The sequence below is a fragment of the Mandrillus leucophaeus genome, unplaced genomic scaffold (assembly GCF_000951045.1).
Source record: "Mandrillus leucophaeus isolate KB7577 unplaced genomic scaffold, Mleu.le_1.0 Scaffold547, whole genome shotgun sequence".
Taxonomy (NCBI): Eukaryota; Metazoa; Chordata; class Mammalia; order Primates; family Cercopithecidae; genus Mandrillus; species Mandrillus leucophaeus.
The window spans coordinates 545,998-569,392 of record NW_012105886.1 but is presented as its reverse complement, the minus strand read 5'-3'; the positions used below and the strand labels follow the sequence as shown (position 1 = coordinate 569,392).

Sequence of the window (23,395 nt, the reverse complement as noted above, 5' to 3'; positions counted from 1 at the left end):
TGAAAAAAACCTTAAAATACAACTGAGAAATAACAAACTTTTCTCCTTCTTTTAAAAGAAAGGCTACAAGAGTTCCTTAAGGCCACAGCTAGTATTTGTCAGTTAACTTTCTAAGAAGGGAAAAAAAAATAAAAATCTACCAGGGAGGTTAATAGTGAGAATGAGGAATTAATCAATTATATGATGCCTCCATTTAGCAAGTCAGAAAGAAAAGCTGGCAGGGTCTTCTCAGGAGCCCCCAAACACTGGTATTCCAAAACAAGCCAGCCTTGCTCAAGCACTTGTCTCAATAATGGACTCCTGCCCTGACCTTGTAATTTACTTTACAATGCATTTATAATCCCACTCAATATATCCCACTCCTGGGTAAATCTCTTAAACAAGATTAGATGGTAAGATACCAAAATTAGATTTCAAACATTTGTCTAATGTGGAAGGGGGAAAAAAGGCAGAAAGATTTTGAAAGAAAACGCTGACATTAGTATCACATTATCTGCCTATTTTTGTTTGCCTCCTCTCTTCAAAGGGAAATAAAAAGCTTCATTGAGAGCATTTTCATAAATTTTTTGTTGTTGTTGAACAATGACTTGGGTCCCAAATAGGCTGGAAAAAAAATTATCTGGTTCCAACTACATGATCCTCTGTGGCTTCCTCCTTGTCCTCCCTAGGTCTCTGCGTGACTATCATACCCATGTAGCCCGACAATCTGAGTTGGGCAAGTAAAAAGATTTGTCTGATAATGCAAGTCCTTAACACGTTCATCACTCCAAATGCCTTAAAATTATATTTTACCTTATAAAAAAATCGATAGAAATCCAGGACTGGACTCATAATTAGTGGTGCTGGTTTCACATGTGCCATGAATGTAGTCATTGATAAATGCCAAAATCTGTGGCATACAGCACTACATCAAGGATCTCATTTGTATCCTTTCAAAAAGGCTTAAATGAGAAAAGTCCATTTTATTTTGCTGCCCTGAGCGTCCTAAACTTTTTTTCAGAGCTAGTTATGTGATCATGCTACAGTATGTTAACACTGTGATGTTATCCTCTCTCTCTCTCATACATCAGGTCAGAGAAAATGGCATTTTATCTTATAATGAGCATACAACATACAGTTTTCACTATCGCATTTTAGTATTCCCATCAACTAGATATTCTAGATCATGAGGGCAGCTAGTGTAATCATAATGTCAATGAGAAGGGCTGTTACGATTGAGACTAAAGATTACATGGAGAGAGCTGCTTTGAAACTGGTAATTATTACCAGTCCACTAATAGCAAATGATGCATTACAATTTCACCATATAATCTGTATTTCACTCAGCTCGTGCCGGTGTACCATATTATATTACAGTGCTCACAGATTCTAAATTCCTAAACTGCAGTCATCAATAAATGTGTTACTTGCCATAATTTGTGAAATTACTTTGTTCATAACATCTTTGATGATTTAGAAAGACCAGAATTGATTTCCTGTGTGGCAAAATTAGGGCTACATTGATTTATTGATGTGTAAAATATAATAATATTCTTCATTTACTCTGATGAAAATCAACTTCTCAATTTGAGAGCCTCATTGGGCATTTACAGGGATTGTTTTGATTTAGAGCAATAAACTGACACCTGGCCCCTAAGCATAGGAACTTGAGGCACCAAAAGGGTTAAAATCAGCTATTAGCCCACCTACTGACTTTTATCTTATTTCATTTTACTTTATAGGAAGGAATGACCCCCATTTCTAGTATGTCACCAATGTGAAAAAGTCATGTGATCTAAGGCTCAAGATTCAGAAGAACAAGGAGGCCTGAGACTGGAGCCCTAGCTCTATTATTCACCAGCTTGTAACTCTGGGATAGTCATTTGATTTCTCTGAGTCTTAGAATTCCTATCTGTAAAATGAGCATAAAAACAGTACCTGTAAAGAATTGTTGGGAGGTTCAAATGACAGAAGTATATAAAAGCCCTCTGTAAACTATCAGGTCCAACATGAATGTGAATTTTCATTACTACCAGGGGTGATTAATTACTGAGGGTAATGACTAACCACATTACACACCCCGCACGGCTTCCAGAGGAAGGTCCCAGTCCAGGCCTTAACCCAGGCCAAAAGGAGGCTGTGGTGAAAGAGCAGGGGTGACTGGCACACAGCAGGGCGGCCAAAGGGAAGTGCTATGAGCTCTAGAAGCCGGGGGCAGCAGGTTAATGCCGCCAAGTGGAATGGGCATCAGATTTGTTCTAGAGCTTTCTGGACCCCCACAACCCATTTCCACATACCTTGTTCTGGTCACTCCTAAACTGGTCCTGCCGGCAGGGGCACCAGTAAACTATGTACCCTCCCTTTGTGGGAAGGTGGGAGAGGACAGGAGTTCCCTATCAAGCTCAGACTTTCCTACCAGTCAAATCAAACTCCCGGCCCTCAGGAAGACCAGGCTGAAGACAGAGAACTATGTTTCCCTGGCCAGCAGCCCTTGGCCTCTCAACTCCACCCTCCTCTCAACTGCTCAACTGCCTTCTTTCCCTTCCCTCCAAAAGTGGCTCCGTTCCCACAGCCCCATGCAGGCCCCAGACGCCCCCAGCAACAGGAGAGCTCTCCCCACCCAGCCAGCATGCAGGGACTAGAAACCGTTGAGTCCAACCCCCTAAACCCTCTGCAATCTGTGACCTAACCCAGGCTTAGGCCCAGCTTGGGGAAGGGGGGCAGATGAGGTGCTTTTAACCCCTGAACCACCCAGCCCTCAGGACCTGAGGGCTTATGAAATTCACACAATAACTCTTTGTTACCTAGGATTACCTAGGAGTTAACAAAAATAAACAACTGGCTTTGACTCTGGTCTCAGGGTGCATGCCCTGCTCTTCGGATACCATTTACAAGATGGATAAGTGTCGTTTCCCTCCCGTCTAAAAACAGTCCCCCTTAGAGCCTTAACTCTGGCATCTTGCTCTTTGTTATTCTCTTTCCATGACCCTTTTCCTTTTCTTTTCTTTTCTTTCCACAGCAGGTTATTTTTCATTTACTTTCAAATAAAAATTAGAGGTCACACTTCTTTTCTTCTTGAACCTGCTTTTTTGTGTTTAGGGCGGAATCACTGCCCACCCCCCCACCCTTTAGCCATGCATGATTCATACCATGTCTTCCTACACAGAGAAGCAAACTGTATTACTTTCTAAAACAGTATCTTTCAGAAAACATTTGTATAAATGGACAAATTTAAGTTTCATAAAATGGTCCTTACTATAAAAGCTCGCTTGCACAAGTAAATGGTGGTGGTGGTGATGGTGGTGGTAGTGGTGGTAGTGGTGGTGGTGGCAGTGGTGGTGGTGGTGATGGTGGTGATGGTACTGGTGGTGATGGTGGTGGTGGTGATGGTGGTGATGGTACTGGTGGTGATGGTGATGGTGGTGGTGGTGGTGGTGGTGGTGGTGATGGTGGTGGTAGTGGTGGTGGTGGTGATAGTAGAACCTTCACATTTTAACTAAAATGATGTGCATTTTCCTCTAAAACTAGGAGAAAAATAAGTCAAAATTATGTGTGATCATGTGTATATAAAATATACTATGTACAAATACACATGTAAATACATAAGGAATATGTATTAGAATAACTCTGGAATAACCCTAAACTGACTGCTTTTGATTCTGGCCTTGGCTAAAGATGTGTGCATTGGACTATACCCGAAGTCCTAAATGAGGCCACAGGAGTGAATGTCCAGTAATAAAATGGGCTCCAAAGGCACAGGCATATTCAATCACTAGCCATGGAGCCAGACAAGACCCTGGGGAGAAGACCCACAGGGATGAGCTACTTTCAGCTCCCAGCCTCCAGTGAGGAAAGAAAAAGGGGAGGCAAGAAGTCCCTCTGGGGCTGAGTGGAGTGGGGAGCGTCTGCCAAGTGAGTAATGGAATAATACATATGACAATCTATTTTGGAAGTAACTCCGTTCAGTACTTAAAAAGTAAGGGCAATTTCCAGAAACTGTCATCTCTATACACATGGACATTTGTAGAAGAAATAAGGCTCAACTTACAAATACCCTGCGGGGCATATTCTGCACTCATCCCGGGCGTGGGGATTAGAGCTCCATGTGCAGAACGAGGGGAGGAGAGGCCCCTCCAGTGCAGAAGTTTATCTGTGAAAGAAACCCAAAATCAAGCACTACAGCTACAAACAACGTGCATCATAAACCACAGGATATCACATTTCAATTCCATTAAAACAGATTAACATCATTACAACAGCCTTGCAGATAGTTAACAGGCCCAAGGCCTGAAACAAAAGAAGAGTGGAGAGTTATTTCCCACAGTTTCTGTTTTGTTTTCAATTTCGGTCTTTTTGACAAAAGGGAAAGGGTTTGTTTTAGGAATGGGGAGAGGTGGTCTTTGGTTCATTTGCTTGTTTATTTGTTGTTTGATTATTGTTTTGTGGAAAGAGATGGGTAAACAGCAAGGGGAAAACTGGTAATATTGTGGGTAGCCTGGAAACATGGGGGTGGGCGTTATCTGCAAGGCTGGTTTACATGCATACATTAACTTTACTTTATAGACAAACCCAAGCAAAAAACAAAATGCTGATAGGAAATGAGTAGATTTGTGAACCGTTTTTTATGGGACAGAGTCCCATTCTGCTTTCTCTGTCCCTCTGCCCCCCTCTTCCCATGCTATATTTATGATAGAGCCTTCAGTGACAGGGGAACCTTGGGCATTTCTGGACTGACCTGGGCCATATGCTAGAGTCCTGTCAACGGGAAACCCTGTACAGATGTGGCTTCTCACAATACAAAGCAATGGAAGATAAAGATTAGACTTCTGGGGTCCAAATAACTTTGGCCATTACATGACAAGGAAAGAACCAGCATTCCAATAATACCAGCACCCAGAAACCCTGGCCCACCTTCACCATTTTATTGCACTTTGTTGCACTCTGGTGAAGACAAGTGACTTTTCACACTAATAAAATGAATCTGATAGTCAACAAAACATTTCTAGCACTGAGATTTTTTTGAGAAGAGGAAAATTTGGTTTGTGCAGTCTGGGGATTTTATGGTTTATGTGGTAAGTGCCTAGCTTTTCCAAGTCCTCCTCTAGCTAACTAACCATGTAGTTGTCCATCTTGAGACAGACTGGAGGATAGATGGTGCAGGAAACGCTCTGTGTGTTCTAGAGGTTTGGAGTTCGTGAAGATTGGGGAGGGCAGGAGAGAAGAAAAACAGACTTTGATGGTGAATAAACAGTATGTTTTCCATTAGCTTAATATTAAGAGCACTTAGAAGTGTTGTTGTTGTACTCTAGGATAGCAGGTCTCAAGTGTAAAATACATCCTGTTCTCCTTATGTAGAGCACACTGCCAAGCACAGCCAAGGCAGTTGGGACAAGATTTCCTTTCGTGAGGAGCCTGGTGGGTAACGATGGTGTGCTGCTGAGAAGGCTCTTACACAGACAGCATAGGTCTGCTGTTACCAGGCCTGCAGAGGGAGGCCCTGGTGGAAGCACCACCTAGCCTGAGACCGTCTACAGAGACATTTCATCCTCTCTGACCTAAAACAAAATAAACAACCGCAAAGTGAACCAACACAAGCAGGAAGACCGGACTTAACAAACAAGTATGTCTACATTTGACTGTTTATGTCAACTGAATTGAGAGTGTGGTGTAAAATTACTACAGATTTTGTCATGGCATTTTTCAATGAGAAATCTGAGAATCCATTTTTGCACTTGTTTTTGCCTCAGCCGTTCACTAAGTTTGCTGCCAAAACAGACATCCTTTTCTTAGGAAACACACGCAACCCGGGTATCTCTGTGATCCCAGCATAAAAGCAACAGGTACTTGGATCCTTGTATGGGGAGCATCTAATTTCAAATTCTCTGCCACTTACTCTGGGAAGAGACCCTGAAGTGCTTCAGCAGGCCTCCAGCAAGAAATGGGAGAACTGCTGACCTAATCCATGCTTAACCCCTCGCATGAATCTCTGGTTGGCAAACTCGTCTACAAACCCATTAGCCCTAAACAAGCTGACTGCAGGACCAGAGCTCTATAGTGTTAGGCCATGTGGCAAAGTGAGGTCTCATCTGAGTATCTGGCAGCATCATTTGTTTTTGTTTTTGTTTTCTAAGTTGTAGAAAACCTTAGCTATCATCAAGTCGCTCCCTTCATTTTACAGATGGGGAAACTGAGGCCATGAGAAATTAAGCGACTTGCCCATGGCTACACTGATGGTTAACCACAATGTGAAGATTAGAATTCATCTCCTGACTCCTGATCCAGTGATCTTTCCTGGGAATCTGTCTCTTCCCCTCTGCTCTTACTGCCGTGGTCTTCACTGCCCAATAAGAAGGTCCTGTTTCTGCTGATCCATTCTTCACTGCCCAATAAGAAGGTCCTGTTTCTACTTAACAGTCCTAGGGAGGGTCCAGCCCAGCAGTGTTACATGGGGCTTTCAAAAGGTGCCAATGAACTGACTTGGTCTCACAGTTAGAAAACAAGGCCTGCTCTGCTGCCTGGGCCTCCTGGCCTCACCTTTGCTGTGTTCACCCTCTACCTCTGCTTCCCCTGCAGAATTAGACAGCTGAAACCATTTCTATCAGGCTAAGAAGCTATTTACTTTAGAAAAAAGCACACTGTCTTTGTGAGACTAACCCTTGCATTTATCTTCCTCCAGGAAGAGGGTCAAAGCAAAGCCAATTGAGGACCCCAGCTGATTCTGCTGCTTCTTCCACTAAACACATCCATAATATTCTCTTTGGTAAGTAGAATCGACATTCCCACATGAACTGGAAATGCTAAATTGTTAATAGCCTCCCTAGGGCTTAACTTCTTGCTATGATGCCTTCAATTATTTCATCACGGCTTAGACAAAGTAAAGTATCACAATTAATGCTTCTGAGCGTCAAACTCAAGGAGCAGCTCTGCCTTCCCAGGCCAGGGGGCGGGATGGGGGAAGAGCTGCCCCTGGTTGAGGGCCTCTTCTTTTCCCACCTTCACTTTCATTCTGCCCAGCCAGAGATGGGCTCTGGTTGCTGGCCAGGAAGTGGGTGATCTAGTTATGTCCTCTTTATTTCTTTGTTGGTGCTCTTAGGCAAGTGATTCTCACAATGCAGACCCAAGCCCACCCCCGATCAGCATCACCTGGGAGTTTGTTGGAAATGCAAATTCTTGGGCACCACCTCAGACTTACTGAATCAGAAACTGAGGGCGGGGAAGCAGCAGTCTATGTTGAATAAATTCTCCAGGTGATTCTGATGCACACTCAAGTTGAATCAGCACTGCTGTCTTAGGGGAAGGGAAGTATGAACGCTGGAAGCTTTGAGATTCCCTGCGCAGAGACCCATGGGCCATGAGGCTGTTCTCCCTCCTGTCCAGGACCCCACCTCCTTTAGGACTGGAACAGTCAAAATCAAATTAAGCTTAGGGAATCCCTAAGGGTCCCTCCATTAGGAAATTCAGGTTCCACCCTCCGTCTGTCATTGATAAGGACAGAGAACAGGTCCAGGCTCTCCATCAGTTCCAGGGCCTTCTTAGCATGAGACAACACCCAAACCAGCTTGTGTCAGATTGTGTCCTCACTGCTTCCATAAAAGTCGACATGTCAGAGAACGCAGCTGTGGCAACCGCACGGACAGAGCAGGAACTGGACTCTTGTTTCCCTTTCTGGTCTTTCAGATGGGACACATTTCCCTTTTCTGACTCAATGTTTTTTCAAATGTCTTACACTTTTCTGGTGGAAGGTGTTTCAACCTGTTCTATTTCATAAAGATCTCTCTAGACCCAGCATTTCCACTTGGGGCCTCAGAAATGCCTTACACATTATTAGGTTGCAAAGTTTCCTTATGGCTGAATTAAAAAATAATGACTCTTATTTTTCAGGTCTCATTAAAAAATATGCAACAAACTGGGAATGGCTTTGATTTAATGTTATACATTTGGTCACTTTACATTTCTACATATATTGGATACCAACTTTTGACCCAGAGCTCTAAGCCCAGTGGGATGCTCCTGGAATTTAAGGTCATTAAATCAAGTTTTTTGGTTTCCTCAAGAACGTCTCAAAGATTCCTTGACTATTAACATGCTATTTGTTTCTGAAACTAATCACTGGGTGTATAATACAGACACATTACTGTCTACTAATCAATAGGTAATACTGCAGATGTCCAAATGTGCCAAAACAGCTAAGCAAAAAAGCATCATTCCAACACATTTAATGACTGCTTTGGGAGCCCAATTTCAACAGGTACTAAAACCACAGGACTCTCCACAGGAGTATATAGATGTGTGCTATTCACTAAAAAGTATGTGTGTATGCGTGTGCAAGTGTGTGTGTGTGAGCATGTGCATGCATAAGTCTATATGTGTGTGTGCATGCACGTGCAAGTATGTTTGTGAGCATATGTGTGCGTGAGTGTGTGCATGTATGCGTATGTGTGTATATGAGTGCATGTGTGCGTATGTGTGTGAGCATGTGCATGTGCGTGCATGCACATGTGTGTGAGCGTGTCCATGCATGTGTGTATATGTGTGTGCCTGCATGTCTGTGTACGTGTGTGAATGTGTATATATTTCCTAAACATATGTTTTTAGATAATTTCCCTGTTTGTTTGTTTTTTTTTCAGTAAGACAGGCACAAAAGCAGTAGAGCTGTCCCACATGGCATGGGCTATCTCATGACGCCGTGACCTCCCTTTCTTTCACCCTGGGACTTCAAAAAGAGAATGGATGACACTGTGTTGAGAAGGGATCTCTATATTGGTAACAGGCCAAAATACAGGACTCCCTACAGTCCTCTCCCGGTCCATAAACCTCAAGTCCCTCAGCCCTTCCATGTAGCGACCTTCTAGACTACACTTAAAATGCATCCTGAACATTTATAAAGTACCCTGAAGGAACTATTCCAGTTCTGAATCCGATTACTAGGTTCAAGTCACACAAATAACAACAGTGCGGCTAGTCTGAGCTAGAGGCTTCTTTATCTAACTGCAAAGTAAATGTCCTTTCTATTCAGCCGCATCTAGCTCTTGACCCTATGTTTACCATAGATACCAGTTCTTCTTGCTTAGATTCTCTGACTTATCAGAGTATTATAGAGCAAACATTAGCTATGCCTGTGTCTTGAGTTGTGTCAATCTGTAATGAAAATGTGCCAGTTTTATCATCACTCACAGACTTCTTAATTAACCTTCTGATATTGTCAAAATCGCATTCTCTTTTGTTCTAGAAATGAGCATTTACATGAGCATTTTTTTCCTTCATTGCTTTTTTACTGGCTAAGGTTTTACCAAATCCTGATGTTCTTTAAAAAGTGTATTCTGCAAAAACAAAAGAAAGCAATAATTATAGACACTACAATATAGAATTTCTTCCTAGAAACTCGCTCATGGTCCTTAGATTCCTTGATACTTCACCAGTGACTTTAAATAACATCAATCACTCATTTTAAAACTCTTTTTTGATCAATGCTATCCTCTCAGAGCCTTGATTATTCAAACAACGGGTTACTAACTTCACCTTTTAAGAGTTCTCATCCTAGGCTTTTTCTCGATAAAGGGAGGAAGTAGAGATGACATTTTGCATGACCCTTTATCTATAAAAATGCCAGCCACCAATCTGTCAGGCCTAAACAAAATTTTTCTGCAAGCTGTGTCTTTAACATAAGCAAAGCATATAATTCCAAAAAAAAAAAAATCTTGCTTTTCTGAAGAGTAACTAAGCCAAAGACATTGTGTTCCATCTTTGTGTTGAAATGCAGATTTCCCACTAAAAGGCAAATCCTTCATTTCAAAAGGTTGAATAGGATGGTACTTAAAAAAAGAATTCCAGCTGGTTAAATTTAGGGTGTTAAAAAAAAAGTTCACTCCAATAATATTCTTTGGCTCTGGGCCCAAAGTATTTTCACTTGATCATGAATTAGATAAATTTTTATTATACTTTAAGCTTTTGCCTTAGAATGGTGGAACTTATCTAGGAGACTGAGAGGGCAGCTGCATAAAAAAGACAAATTGTCTTAGGACAATTTTTTTTGTTTGTTTAATCACATACCTCACTATGCAAAATGTGTGTTCCCCAGGATAAATTCCATTCATTCATTCTCTCATGCATTCATTCAACCTCTCATGCATTCATTCAACAAATATTTACTGAGTGCCTACAATGCCCAAAGCAATGGGCTAGCCACTGTGGGCAGTACAAGGAAAACACAGACACAGATTTCTCCCACAGCAGGCTTCATTTAGTAGAAAAGGTAAAGCCTGCACAGAAATTGCTCTACCCCAATGCAGAAAGTGTGTCATGAGAGAGGTACAGATGAGCTGCTATGGAAATTCAAAGGAAGATAAATTACTTCCATTTGGAAGGGAGGGAGAGAGGCTTTGGGAAAGAGGAAAACTTATGAGTTAAACCCGGAGAGCCAAGAGAAAGGATTTCCTAGATAAAAAGAAAAAGCAGGTAAAGATGCTCAGAGAGAAGCAAAGCCCAAGGTGGGCACAGAGTAAATGGGGCCCAATAGGTGGTTACATTCACATCAAAATATTGCACATTGATTCATCCAGTTGACAGCAGAGGATACGACCATCTAAATAAATCCTCTGAAGATTTCTGTGACATCTTCCGTTTTCACAAGTGCGTATTTTCCAATTTCACATTTTCTGAAAATAAGGGACACAGCCATGTGGACTCTTGTGAAACTCCATGAAGGTTCATCTGTTCTGTTTTTCCCCCACCTCAATTGTTTCTTCCCCCAATGAGTGTGGGTGGCCCGCTAAGGCAAAATTTACTATGTTTTATTCCTCTGAGTCAGACAAACAAGTGTTGATAGCCATGTTCTTCCTTGCAATACTGCCTCCCTGGCTTAAATAATCTATTTCAGATGTCTCATTGCCAGTTTAAGATGGGCTTGTACTTGCTGACACATTTTCAACAAATGACTGTGCAAGAAACATTGAGATTTTCCTACACTACTTTGTCTCTTCAATCATCAACTTGACCATCCCTCCAAATTGGCCCTCTTTCTTCTTTTCAAAGCCATGGTGAGGATAGGGGTGCCCTTACTCCTGCTCTGAATCCTCAGTTGAGGATATCTGTGTGTAGTGGGGGCAGGGAGAGGGGTGTAGCCTTGCCTCCGTCCAAGGTATTTATCAGGTTATTTGGGAGCTACTTTCAGAGATGCCCTTGCTCCATGTATTCCCACTGCCACCACTCCCCAGTTTCTTTTCTTCCTTGAGGAAGCAGGGACTTGTTCCTCTGGAGAGACTGCTAGAGGGAAGTCAGGCACCTAAGTTCTGCAGCCCCAACTCTGCAACTCACCAGCTGTTTCGTGACCTTGAATAAATCCTTTCTTCTTTCTGGCCCTAAGTGTTTCCATCTTTAAAAGGAGAAGACTGGATTACATGGGTGGCTTCTCTCTCCTGCCTCCCATGCCAGTCCAGGCCTGCTTCGGACCAGCCAAGAGACCTACGATAGGCCGTGCTAGAAGCTGGCCAGGATACACCTGTTCCCCTCACGACCTTGACCTGGATGAGGAGGGCCTTATGCGAGAGTTCGGGGCTGGGCTCGGTCCCCAGGCTAATCCTTAGGCTTAGAGAGTGAGCCTGATGGTGGATTTCAACCTCCTGGGACACAGTCTTGCAAAGTTCACCTGTCTGAGCTTCAAGGAGGAAACCTAGGTGTGTCCTGAGCCAATGAGACTGAAGGTCAGAGAACCAGGAAGAAACTTCCCCAAACCCAGGCTAAATGTCAAGGGAAAAGGTCTCAGTGGCTCATGCCAGAAGGCCAGTAGCAAAGCTCGGCCTCATGCCAGAGCCTGGCACCCACTGCTCACGAAGGCACACACAGGACTCTAAGAAAAGGGAGTCCTCTCCCCTGCGACCACAAACCAGGACAGCAAAGCCCAGCACCCTGTGGTCCTTGCCCTCCCCCCACACCCCATCAGCATGGAGTTCTTGGAAAGCCATGTGTAAAATGAATTTCTGTAAAATAAATCACATTTGCTAACCAACATAATTTCAGAGATGTTTCGTCACCCTTCCAGGCTCACTGAAAATTGGCAGGGCTTCTAACATTTTACCTTTTAAGTGTGTCTTCCTTCTCCCCAACCCCCAATATCCTTTCTGTCAAGTAGTTAATGATCTGTAAACAAACACTTTAAATTCAGTGGGGGAGCTCACTATTTAAAGAAACCCTGTGGTGAAACCTTTTGAAAAGTTAACAATCTTTCTGTAATGTGAAAAATCACTCTCTAATTTATCAGTTTCCATTAATGAGATTTTTGTGTGTATTGGGCCTTCTGAAAGTGGGGCTCAACTGCAATCGATGCCTTTGTAGTTAGAAGGGACAATAAAAGACGCTGCCCTGAACATATTTCTGTCACCCGAATTGTCCAGCTTCACACAAATGTATCACAAACACCCCAGTGCCTCCCTACCCCACTCGAGAAGTGAAGAAAAGGACGGAAAATCATCATTCGGACACCTGGAAAGCCTTGCAAACCACACTTGCGTTTCTCCCAGATTAAGTATTAGATACCTGAGGAAGGTGAAATACGCATTTTCAACTGAGCATTCAGGAAGAGGCATGGGGCTGTGAAGATGGATGCGATGAGAATGACCATTTGCAAACGTTTGATTCTGATAACACCTGCCAGGGCAGAGAAGGGCTTGTCTATCAAAGCCAGCAGAACACACGACTCCCAAATTACTCTGAAGAGGCCACCCCGAGCCTTTTTATCTGCGTCAACTCACAACAAATGTGCTTTATGCCTCTATATTATCATTTCACTCGGTCTTAAGAAAATACTAGAATAAGCTAAAGAAAACCAAACATGTTGCGGGGGGTGGGGCGTGGCAAGGAAAGGGACAGCATTAGGAGAAATACCTAATGTAGATGATGGGTTGATGGGTGCAGCAAACCACCATGGCACATGTATACCTATGTAACAAGCCTGTAGGTTCTGCACATGTATCCCAGAACTTAAAGTAAAATAAATAATAAATAAAGAAATAACCAAAAATGGCGTTTCCAAGAGACTCCTGATGTTTTGTTTGTGGGCACTGTGGAAACAGGGGCAGTGGTGCTGTGAGTGACAAGGGAGTGGGGAGCCATGGTCAGCTTGTGTGGGCAGCCCCAGCGACACTGCAGCCTGGCCAGCTGGAGGGCTTTCCTGACTTATCATCCAAGACTGGTCTGTGCACAGAGAAGGGGCCAGAAGGACGAGCAGCCCCAGGAAGGCTCTCTCAGGCCTCCCTCAAGGCCAATAAGCCCAGAGGAGGGCAAGGCCTCCAAGTCCAGCCCTTCTTAAGGAAGCACATCTGTCCTAGCCTTTATGGAAAGCTTTTTTAAAAAATTGAGACTTGGTCTCACTCTGTTGCCCAGGCTGGAGTACAGTGGTGCAATCTTAGCTCACTGCAACCTCCGCCTCCCGGGTTTAAGCAATCCTCCTGCCTCAGCTTTCAAGTAGCTGGGACTACAGGCACGCGCCACCACCACACCTGGCTAATTTTTGTATTTTTTGTAGAGATGGGATCTCACCATGTTGCCCAGGCTGGGTGGAAAGCGTTATATTCTTTCCAAAGTACTCTCTCTTCACATCCTGCCCCCACAGTCGTCCTGTGGAATGAGGGAAGGTATTAGCCTAACCTCCCAGTGAGGAACTCGAAGATCTCAGAAGTGTCCTGCTGCGGGCAGGGAGGACAGGGCTGGGCTTCAGAACTCTGCCCACCTTCTGATGAACCCCCTCCCACTGCCACCTCAGGGCCGCGGCAGAAACGTGTCGTCTGGACACTGGTCTTACGGCCCCTTTCAGGCAATCTCCTCACTTGCCTTTCTGGCACTATTGAGTGAGTGGTGTGTGGACTTCAGGGGAAGTGTGGAAGGCACTTCACAGGCCTAATACTCTGTGACAGTCTTGGCTGAGAGATTCTGAGAACCAGAACTGGCCATTCTCCAGAATTAAAACGTATTATGTCCTATGGTTAACACAGAGCTGCTCGGAAATTATGAGAACTAATTTAAGGCTTCAAAGCTCTACCAAAAAAAAAAAAAAATGGTCTAGCAGGTCAGGCTCTAACATTTCTTCAGGAACAAAACTAGGCTGCCCTCTCGCCTGAGGTGAGGCTGAATGAAGGAGAGCTCTGGTGCTGCGAGGCCAGGCCTCCTCCCATGACAGCAAGTCCTTCTTTCAGAAACAGGCCTCTGCCCGGGGCACACGGCAGCTGCTTCTCTGCAGTGCCTCAGCACCTTCCCACCTCCCAGGCACACAGCAGCCCAGCTCCGGCCTCAGTCCTCATCTCTCTGGCAGAGTCCCACAGAACAAAACACAGGCCTTGGCTTTGTTGGGTTTTTTTCCCCCCTCCTCCCTGGCTTTTTACCCAATTTCCTAATCCTTCATTTATACCGCTGACCAATCTGGAAAGGGCTCCCTGAGCAAATCGGAGATGTCCACAGATACAACCTGCCATCACTGGAGAAGCCTCAGTCCAGCCACGGGGTGGGGCACTGCTGCCTGTTCTTGGGACTACTAATTCTGCTGATTCCATATGAGTAACATCCAATGTTCCCAGACACCTCCAAGCTCCTCCATCCAACAGCACAACATCCTCAACTCCTTTCTAGCCACCTAGCAGGTCCACCTGGGGACTCAGCCCTATGGACACCTGGCCTCTGTGGGCACAGGGGCCACACACCACGGTGGGACCCGGGGATCATCTTTTGTTTTGAGTCTCTCTAAGACTGCTTGGAAAATGAGGTCTCTCAGGTCTAGCATTTCCATGCAGTCCCAACCATGAGGCTGACCAGAGGCCACCAATGTCAAGATCTCTCAGGTCTACTAGGAACACAAAAGAATAACTCTCCCTTAACAAGCCCCTCAGGCTGAAATCCTTTTGCTTCCAGGGCCTCAACCTTCGACTGCTAGGTAGAAAGCCCCCTCTGTCACCGGCCCACAGATCTCAGCCGCCATCGCACTCAAACCCTGTCAGGCGGTGGAGAGTGTGGACGGCAGGCTGACACGGTTTCAAAGAGGCCGACCAGGCAAGAACCGTCCTGTATTCCTGCCCCGGCTCTAATGCAATAAAATGTCTTTTATCAATGTAATTCAAGGCAAAGAGTCAAGGGTCTGTCACCATTTTAAAGAGGCTTATTACATGGCCACAAAAATTTGCCTCAGGCTCAAACCTGGCATGTAAGGTATCAGCGTGGGGCAGGTTCTTTTGATTTGATTTTATTTTCTTACAAAATCTGAAAATGAAACGCTTCTGTCCCTCCCTTCCACCAACCGTTTTTTGATTTATGGGGAGGAGGAAAGAAATCTGAAGTTGACAGGTTGGGACAACTCCACTCAGCTTTCTCACTCAAAAGCTGCTTTTGTTAAATCATACTTTGCATTTATGGCCTGCGGCTCTTGGCTGACTCTGGCGGCTCCTCCAGTGTGGAGCAAGGCTGTGGACTTCCCCGAAGGAGGCCCCACTGAGATGACTGCCCCGCTCTGCACCAAGGACAGTGGGGGGAAGGTGGGGGCGGAGGGGCTGGAGGCCAGGGGGCTGGGGACATGAAAGCACTGGCTAGATAACACAAAGGCCTGCAAAGGCTACGTCTCTCTTCTGACCCTGGCTCTCCACTCCATTTCTCCTGGATCCAGGTCTCCCTGTAATCAGCAAGCATCTACCACTGGTTTGTCAACTAAAAGTTCAAGGCTTCCAAGAACCAAGTCTCAGTGGTCTACCTCTGAGTACCATGCTGGGCAAAGAAGACCCCCTCAATAAATACTTAGGATTCAAGCACTGTGCAGTGAACTTTTCTTCCGGGAGAGCCATTCTAAATGACCTGGCTGGAAGGACCAGGTCATGGAGCCAGCAGTGACCTGGGGAAACTTTCCCTAGTAAATGATTCACTAACCAAGGAGCCTCTGGGTCAGCCTTGACCCAGGAGAGGATTATAGCCCCTTCAAAGTGGCTGCTGTCCATCGCTTCACTGTACTATTTTGGCAATCTGTAATAGTGTATTTGCTCAATGGTTGTTATGGACAATCGGGTTAATCATTCACTTTCCAAATGCTGTGTAATTACACAGTTAGAAGAGCTACAGTGGATGTCAAATTTCCTTAAGTCTTCTGATGAATTGGTCTCAATTACTAGTCTGGGTCCCTTTCTCCTTCCTCTCTCAATTTGCTGTAGCAATCCTCCACATTTTCCTCTATTCTCATCCCCCTACCTGCACCCCCATCTCTGTCCCAAGAGAAAGAACAGTGTGAAGTACATCCGCTTGAATAATCCCTATTTTTGAACCCATAGTTCTAAATAGTTTTTGCTCCACTAAAAGGGCTTAAAAATAAGGCTAGGAAGACAGCCCTGGGAGGGGCATTACAGGCTGGCTGGAAGCCCCCAGCTGCCTCCCTGCCTCAGATGCAGGGAGAACACCTGCAGCCACCCACACCTTGTCACCCAAGTTGCACTAGATCCTGGTGCAGCCCAGTGGTGGCCACAGCTCAGGGAAGAAGGCAAAGCCCTGCTGTGCTCAAGGAGATTGAGGCTTCCCAGCCCAAAAACTGGGAAGGGCCCTGGAATGGGATATCCCTCCCCTCCCAGCACCCCATTCCCAAACCTAGCCACCCACCTCTGCTTGGGACACGCTGGAAGGCAAGAAGAGAGAAACAAGTAACACCTTGAAAACAAAAATGAAGCAGGGATCCTAGGAAAAGTAAAAACATTCAGAACCTAGGGCCTTCTCTGTGTCTCCCAAGAGTTACACCAGGCCCTTCACACCTCTGCTTTGCGGCTTTAACGCACTACACCCCACCCACCACAAGCACATACACATGTTCTCAAGAGTCAGAGGGTCACCCAGGGCTAGAACTGAAGCCACCCAGGCCACAAGCTGGCAGGTGAAGCAGGACAGGGGTCAAGGTGACAGTGCTGTCCACGGTTGGCCCCTGGCTAAGAAAACTGCAGCAGAAACAGTGTTTCTCCTCCATTTCCATGGCTCGTGAATTTTTTTGTCTTTTTTTTTTTTTTTTTAATGCTCCACCCCCTACATCCTTCTTTTTCCCACATGCTCCAGCACACACAACTCAGGGCTCCAGTGTTTTAAAGGCATTTTTTTTTCCACAGGTGAGATTAATTTTCTAACAGAATCCCAGTACATTTTATGTGATGGTGGGAGAGCCTTTTGACTATCACAGTGTCCTGGAATGAGCTCAGCATGCTCTCTGGGAAGTGAATTGGGAAAGTGAATGGGGAAAAGTCTCAACACAGACAGCCCCACGGAAAATTCTCCAGCTCAGGAAACCCACCTAGGTATAGAGACCTTCTCTGGAACCTCTGGTTTGTTCTAGTCCTGGTGTCAAAACAAGGCGGTTGGACTGATGCTTCCCAGTGGAGGGCTTGGTTGTCACTTTCGGACCTAACATCCAGTTCATCAAGGTCACTTCTGACTCCCAGGAAGAGAGGCAGACCTGTTAAGGGGCAGGGGTCGGGGAGGGTGGTTTGATCCACTTAGGGCATTTTGGATATTTTGCATCTCTCATGATTCTATCTTGAGAGTTTAGTTTTGTTGGAGTTTAGTTTTTGGGTTGTTTGTTCGGGTTGTGGTTTCTCTTCCTCCATTAAAAAAAAATTGGAGCTGTATTTCTGTTTCCTGTTCACGGAGCGGACAGAAGGAGGGTGTGCAGTGGAGGAGGTGTGTGGGGAGGAGGCTGATACATGGAGCAGAGCCGAGAATATCCGGAACTGGAGAAAAGTGAGAAATGGAGCTTTTTTCTTGGCTTCCAAACAGTTGTAATTTCCACTGCCACTGCTTAGTTCCTGGGCACCAGGCATAGAGAGTGGGAAAGGGGCATGTGACAACTTTACCACAAATCAGGATTTGGCATTTAAATCCACAGGAAGCAAGAAGAATAGAGGGACTGCTTATTTATGGACTTGCAGATGAATGAGATAACCAAAATGCACTTCTCGTGTATGTGAAGGAGCAATTCCATTTTCAGACTTGGAAAGTTCTCCATAATTAAGTATTGCCCGACCCTGAAAGCACACTGCATCCCAAGGTTAAGATCAGCTTCCTGAAAACAGGGCAGAAGACTGCTTCGGTGGTAGCTCAAGAATTCTATTTTGAAGGACAGGTTAGTACCACACTACATTTAACTGGATTCAGTTCATGTGATTATACAGTGCCTTGCTTTCTGGAATATGTAATCATCTCTTTCTGATGACATTTTAAATATCCAACTAGACAAATAATTGCAGCAATAATTGATAGCAGAGTCGAGCTGAAAGATCATTGATTGGCAGAGTCCCCACTGAAACAAATCTTTCTTTCAAACATTACAGAAATGATGATGCTTAAGTCTAACTTTTGCTGATAAATGCTCAAAATCTGATTTACTGATAAAGGCACTGCAAGAAAACCTGCGCTTCCGCCTGTGATTACTGTGCGAGATGTTTGAGAAGAATCAGGCAGTGTGATTTATATTATTTCCCATGAATAATTGCAAGGATAGTGTGGGTAGTTGGAGGAGAATCAACACAGGCGACAGAAGTGCTGTTCCTTAATGCTACACTTCCTGAACAATGCTAGCCAACAATCAGGGTTTACAGCCCTTTCCCCTCTAATATATAACCCATGGTAGAGAAATGGTCTTGACAAGGGGAACACCAGGAAAAGAAGACACACAAACAATCAGCTCCACTCAGGCCTTTGAAACGTGGTTTAAATCAATGCCTCAAACTGGGACTCAAATTCCCCTGCCCAGTGCAAAGAGTCCTGGCCAAGGTCAGGAGACTTGAGACCAGGCAAGTCCCAAATGATCTCAGGCAAGTCCCCAGGTATAGCTGCAGTCCCTTCAGCCCTGGTCTGTTTCTCTGTCCAAGGCAGAACCCAAATCAACTGCTATGTCATGTGTTTTGATTGTAACATTTAAGTTAGGGCACTCTGTTCAACAATTCAGACCCTGTGGAATGCTGCAATTGTCAGAAATAACTCAAGAGAGGATGCTCGTCTCCAGGAAACATCAAATGAATGAGCTGGCATATTAGCAGACGTGGATTACAGTAAGAAAAATCTAAAACAGAAGATGTATCTGGATGCTGCAGCAGGCAACAAAGAAAGAATTTGGGGACTGGGTCTAAGCTCTCGCCCAAAGCACTTGAAGGAGGTTTTCTTTTTATTTCTCTTTCCTATTTTGTTCTTCTGGTTGTTCTTTCTTTCTTCCTTTACTCTTTTTTCTTTCCTTCTTTTTCTTTCTTGGTTGTTTTTTTCCCCCTCTTTGAAATTGAACCATTATAAATATGAGTTGGTCTCATAGCTTCTGTTAAAAATCAGAAGCTTGTTAGATGTAATGATTATCTGCATTGTGACACTTACCGCGTATGAGGGGTCTTGTCGAACAGCTTTACTCTAATTTAGAGCTCCTCTGTTAATTAGAAAGCCCTCAGATTTTCTGCAAATGCAGGTCACTATCGACAGCTCATGCTTTTGATGCTTCGTCTGTGACAGTTGTCGGGTTGCCCTTCCAGGAGCTGGCAGGGTTGTCCAGACTCTGACAGTGTCAGAAAATGCAGTCACCACGGCTGCTTCACAGGAAGTTACACAGAAGGTCTGCACACATCAGTTTCCCTGCAGCCCAGAAGCCTGATGAAATCTGCACTCACATTCAGCTGAAAATAGCTCGAATTCCAACCCTCTCTCCCCCTGCCTCCTCTCTACTTCCTTGCCTCTCTTTCTCCAACCTCTGTTTCCAGCATCTTCTTTCTCATCTTCCCTCTCTTTAGTCCCCAACAACTGGGGTCCTCTGCTGTCAAAAACAGCCACATTCACCAGAAAGGGAAGTAGGTTTTACAGATAAACCGGGTTGCTTTTCACTGAAACAGCAGTGATTGTGGAACAGAAACTCTCCCCTCCCTGCCTTTTAAATAATATTTCCTATTTTTTTGCACCGGTCAGCAGCCGCACCTGGTGAGGCTGAGGTCAAGGCCGTACTTCCAACATGGCTCACATGTTTTTTCTTAAGAGAAGGGGGACTTTAGAGGGGGGCGAAAAAAGGAGAAAGAGAGGAAAGGTTAACCACTCAAGCAAAAATGCATATGGGCTGAGGTTTCCTGCCCTTATCACCATTCCAGTGTAAAACCTCAAATTATAGGAATTCTTACTTAGGAATACCTCATTATGGAATATATGTGCTGGGGGTCTGGGGAGACAGGAGAAGGGGTGTGTGTTCATGACTGTGTGTGTGTAAATTTGTGTGCTCCAAATTTTGTCAAGTTCAAGCCAAAAAGAAATCCTCTGTGGCACTTGCTTAGGACTTTGGAAAAAAAAAAAAAAAAAAGAACAGTATTTAAATCAAAATACGAAATATTGGTGAAACCCCGTCTCTACTAAAAATACAAAAAAAAAAACTAGCCAGGTGAGGTGGCGAGCACCTGTAGTCCCACCACCACCAAGGCATAGTCCTGCAAGAAAAAGGCATCCCTTGCAGCCACAATTTCCCAAGCTGACCTTCTCACCAGGCCAATGCCCAATTCCCTAAACAGGCCCCTTCTTGCTTGAGGTTCCTGCAAACAAATGCAGCCATCCAGAGGGTAATGGAAGTCTGGTCTTGGAGTTACTGGCTTACGAAATGCAATGGGATGAGGTGGGGTGAGAGGCCATAGCCCAGACTGAACGGCACCGTGACCAGGCAGGGTGGAGCAAAGCCACTCCAGCAAGAATGCCAAGGACAGCAGCAGTAGCAGCAGCAGCAGCAGCCGCCGCCGCCACCACAGTAGGCTACTAGCCCCAGCAGGGCCCATGCCTCTACGGCCATGCTGCTGTCATCTTGGTTCTTGGCTAGCAGACGCCAGCCCCAGGAACGTCCTCCATGCCTTTAAGCTAACTGCAAAAACAGAATGGTGTGAGCCAGGGCAGACCCCATACTCTTTTAGATTCTACCTATAAGGGAAAAACAAGCCTAGACCTGGAAAATAATGTGTAAAGTGGCAAAAGCCAATCAACTCATTTAAAAAGAAAAACCCTCCATCCAACGTCACAAAGCTGCTGAATATTAGGTTCCTGGGAAGCTGTCCCAGCAACCTAGATATGAGAAACAACGCTTGCTATTCTGGGGTGAGAAGTGAAGTTGCCTTTCACTTGGGACTGTCAAACACAGTCTATAAATATCAGCAATGCCCCTTGTGAACTACGGGCTGAGCTCAACCCAGAGAAGGCAAGTGTTTCCCAAAGGTCACACAGCAATTCCAGGTCCCCCAGAAGTAGCCCTTCACCAGATGGATCCCATCACCAGATAGCTCTTGGAAATATACATTGCTGCATCTGATTCTCATTTTCAACAAGAAGGCTGAGGAATGAGATTGCACATTTTAGTTTCCTTCCCCAACTTTCTTTCTCCAACCTTCTGCTCTGGTTCTCCTCTCCCCCACCACACGTACGAAAAAATCTTTTTAGTATGTTTAGGGATCTATTTCCATATCTACCCAAAGTCTCCAAGCCCCTTGTTCTATCAGCAGGTCAAGAGTAGAGAACTGTGACAAGCTGTTCTCCATTCTGAAATGGATTTGACTGAACAGCTGCTGAAAGGCAAGACATCCTAGGGAGACTGGTACTGGGGATTTCAGGGTCCTTGTTCTGTGGGTGGACCATGGCTCCTTTCCAGAGAATGACTTGTGATTTGTTCTCTCTCCTACACATCAAAATGAGACACCAATCACAGCTTTACTGGCCCACCTTGCCCCACCTCCAATTTGGCAACTTTGCCTCCTTCTCACACAATGAGAAAGAACGGATAGCCAAATTCTAAGAGTTCACTTTCTGCACATATGTGTAGTTAAGTACTGAAGTGAGAAATTCAAGAAAACTATACTTAGGCACACACACACACATTCTGAGAGATAATTTCTAAAGACCTACCAATCTAAGATATTGAAAGAAAATGGCTACATCAGGCCCAGAAAAGCCTTGAAATTTTCCCTGTCCACAGACCACAGTCCTATGGTGGACATGAGATCTTCTGGCTTTGAGATAAATAATGCACAGAAATGAGCAGCATGATGGATTAGCTGGCAGATTATTATCAGACATGTGAACATGCTAACTCAACACCAGGATTGGACCTGAAACTTCTCTCAAGAAGACCCTGATAGCATTAGATGGTTGACAGAGGTATTACAGTGTGACAGAGTCTGAGCCCACAGTCTGAGAATGACCACGTCCCTTCTCAGGGAGACGTTCCCACTCAACACCCTGGGAAGACTACTACGAATCACTCTGTCTCTCAAACCTGGCCACGGCTCAGCCCACGCCCTTTCATGTATTCACCCTTTCCCCTGCTAACAGAAATGGAATCAGAACAAATTAATATTTAATTTTAAGATTACTATTCTATCAGAATAAAAAAGAATCAGGAGATTCAAAGCGAAGGCAAATGCCCCTCCTTTAAGTCTAATGTTGCTATTCAGGCATTTAGGAGTGCTAGGCACAGTGAGTGTCCCTGCCTCCAACCTGTGATTTGCCACAAGGCAGGAGAGGGAAGGATAGTGCGACACCCCTAAGTGTGTGAAGTTCTAACCTTTTACCCACGTAATGATCTACTTAATGTAATATTTTGTCTTTAATCAATGAAAGAGTAAGATAATTTGATATCCTATAAAACTCCCTAACCTATATTTTGCAAGTCGATTAGCCAAGCTCTTCATGCTAATGTCAGCGGAGCCCATGTTACATCTCCAGTCAGGCTTTCGGGTGTCTGCACCCCACAATGCCACACACCGAGAGTGGAAGAAGAAAATTCAGCAGGGGGAGCGGTGTAGTGGGCAGTTACGTTTTCGTCATCTGTATGGAAATTGGGAAATCGTCTTCTCAAATCGAGATTATCTTCCCTTGGGATCCTTCTGGAGGGCTATAAATAATAGAACATACTAATCAACATTATATATTAAAAAATGAATACAGATTCAGATTAAGGGAAAACTAAATGACGCCTTTATAAAATCCAGAACAAAACAAAACAAAAAGCATGAAAAAGAAGGCTTAGCGAATCCCCCTTAAGTTAGCCCTATTCTCTGACAACCAAACCAGCCTTTAATGAGGGTGTTCAAAGTAACCATTTCCCACTCCCTTATTTATGAGCAGCAGCATGTAAAAAGCAAGAGGCTTAATTTTAATGCAGTAATTTTCTCATCAACCATTCTATCTAAGGAAGCTGCAGAAAGGTGAAAACTGGAAATTTGTGAACCTTTAATGGGAAATCTGGATAAGAATTTGGTCTAAATATAGGAAGAGGAACATGGACAGCTGGCACAAACACAAAATGCAAGTATTCCAACTCCAGCTCCCTGATAACATCTGCCACTAAAGGTTTACTGACTTGGTTTTCCCAACTGTAGAATGGAGCCCCCATCCAAACCTGGGGAAGCAATATATGAACAAT

The 23,395-nt window shown here is 44.6% G+C and overlaps 1 protein-coding gene across 5 annotated transcripts in view; it reads right to left on the bottom strand.

Moving 5' to 3' along the window:
• The window catches only part of BCL11A (B-cell CLL/lymphoma 11A (zinc finger protein)), a 98,081-nt gene that overhangs the window by 11,958 nt on the left and 62,728 nt on the right, over window positions 1-23,395 (bottom strand). For all 5 annotated transcript variants that reach the window (XM_011997786.1, XM_011997787.1, XM_011997789.1 and 2 more), the window contains one exon: window positions 4,028-4,129. In XM_011997786.1, the coding sequence (XP_011853176.1) occupies window positions 4,028-4,129 (102 nt within the window). The remainder of the gene's footprint in view (window positions 1-4,027; window positions 4,130-23,395) is intronic.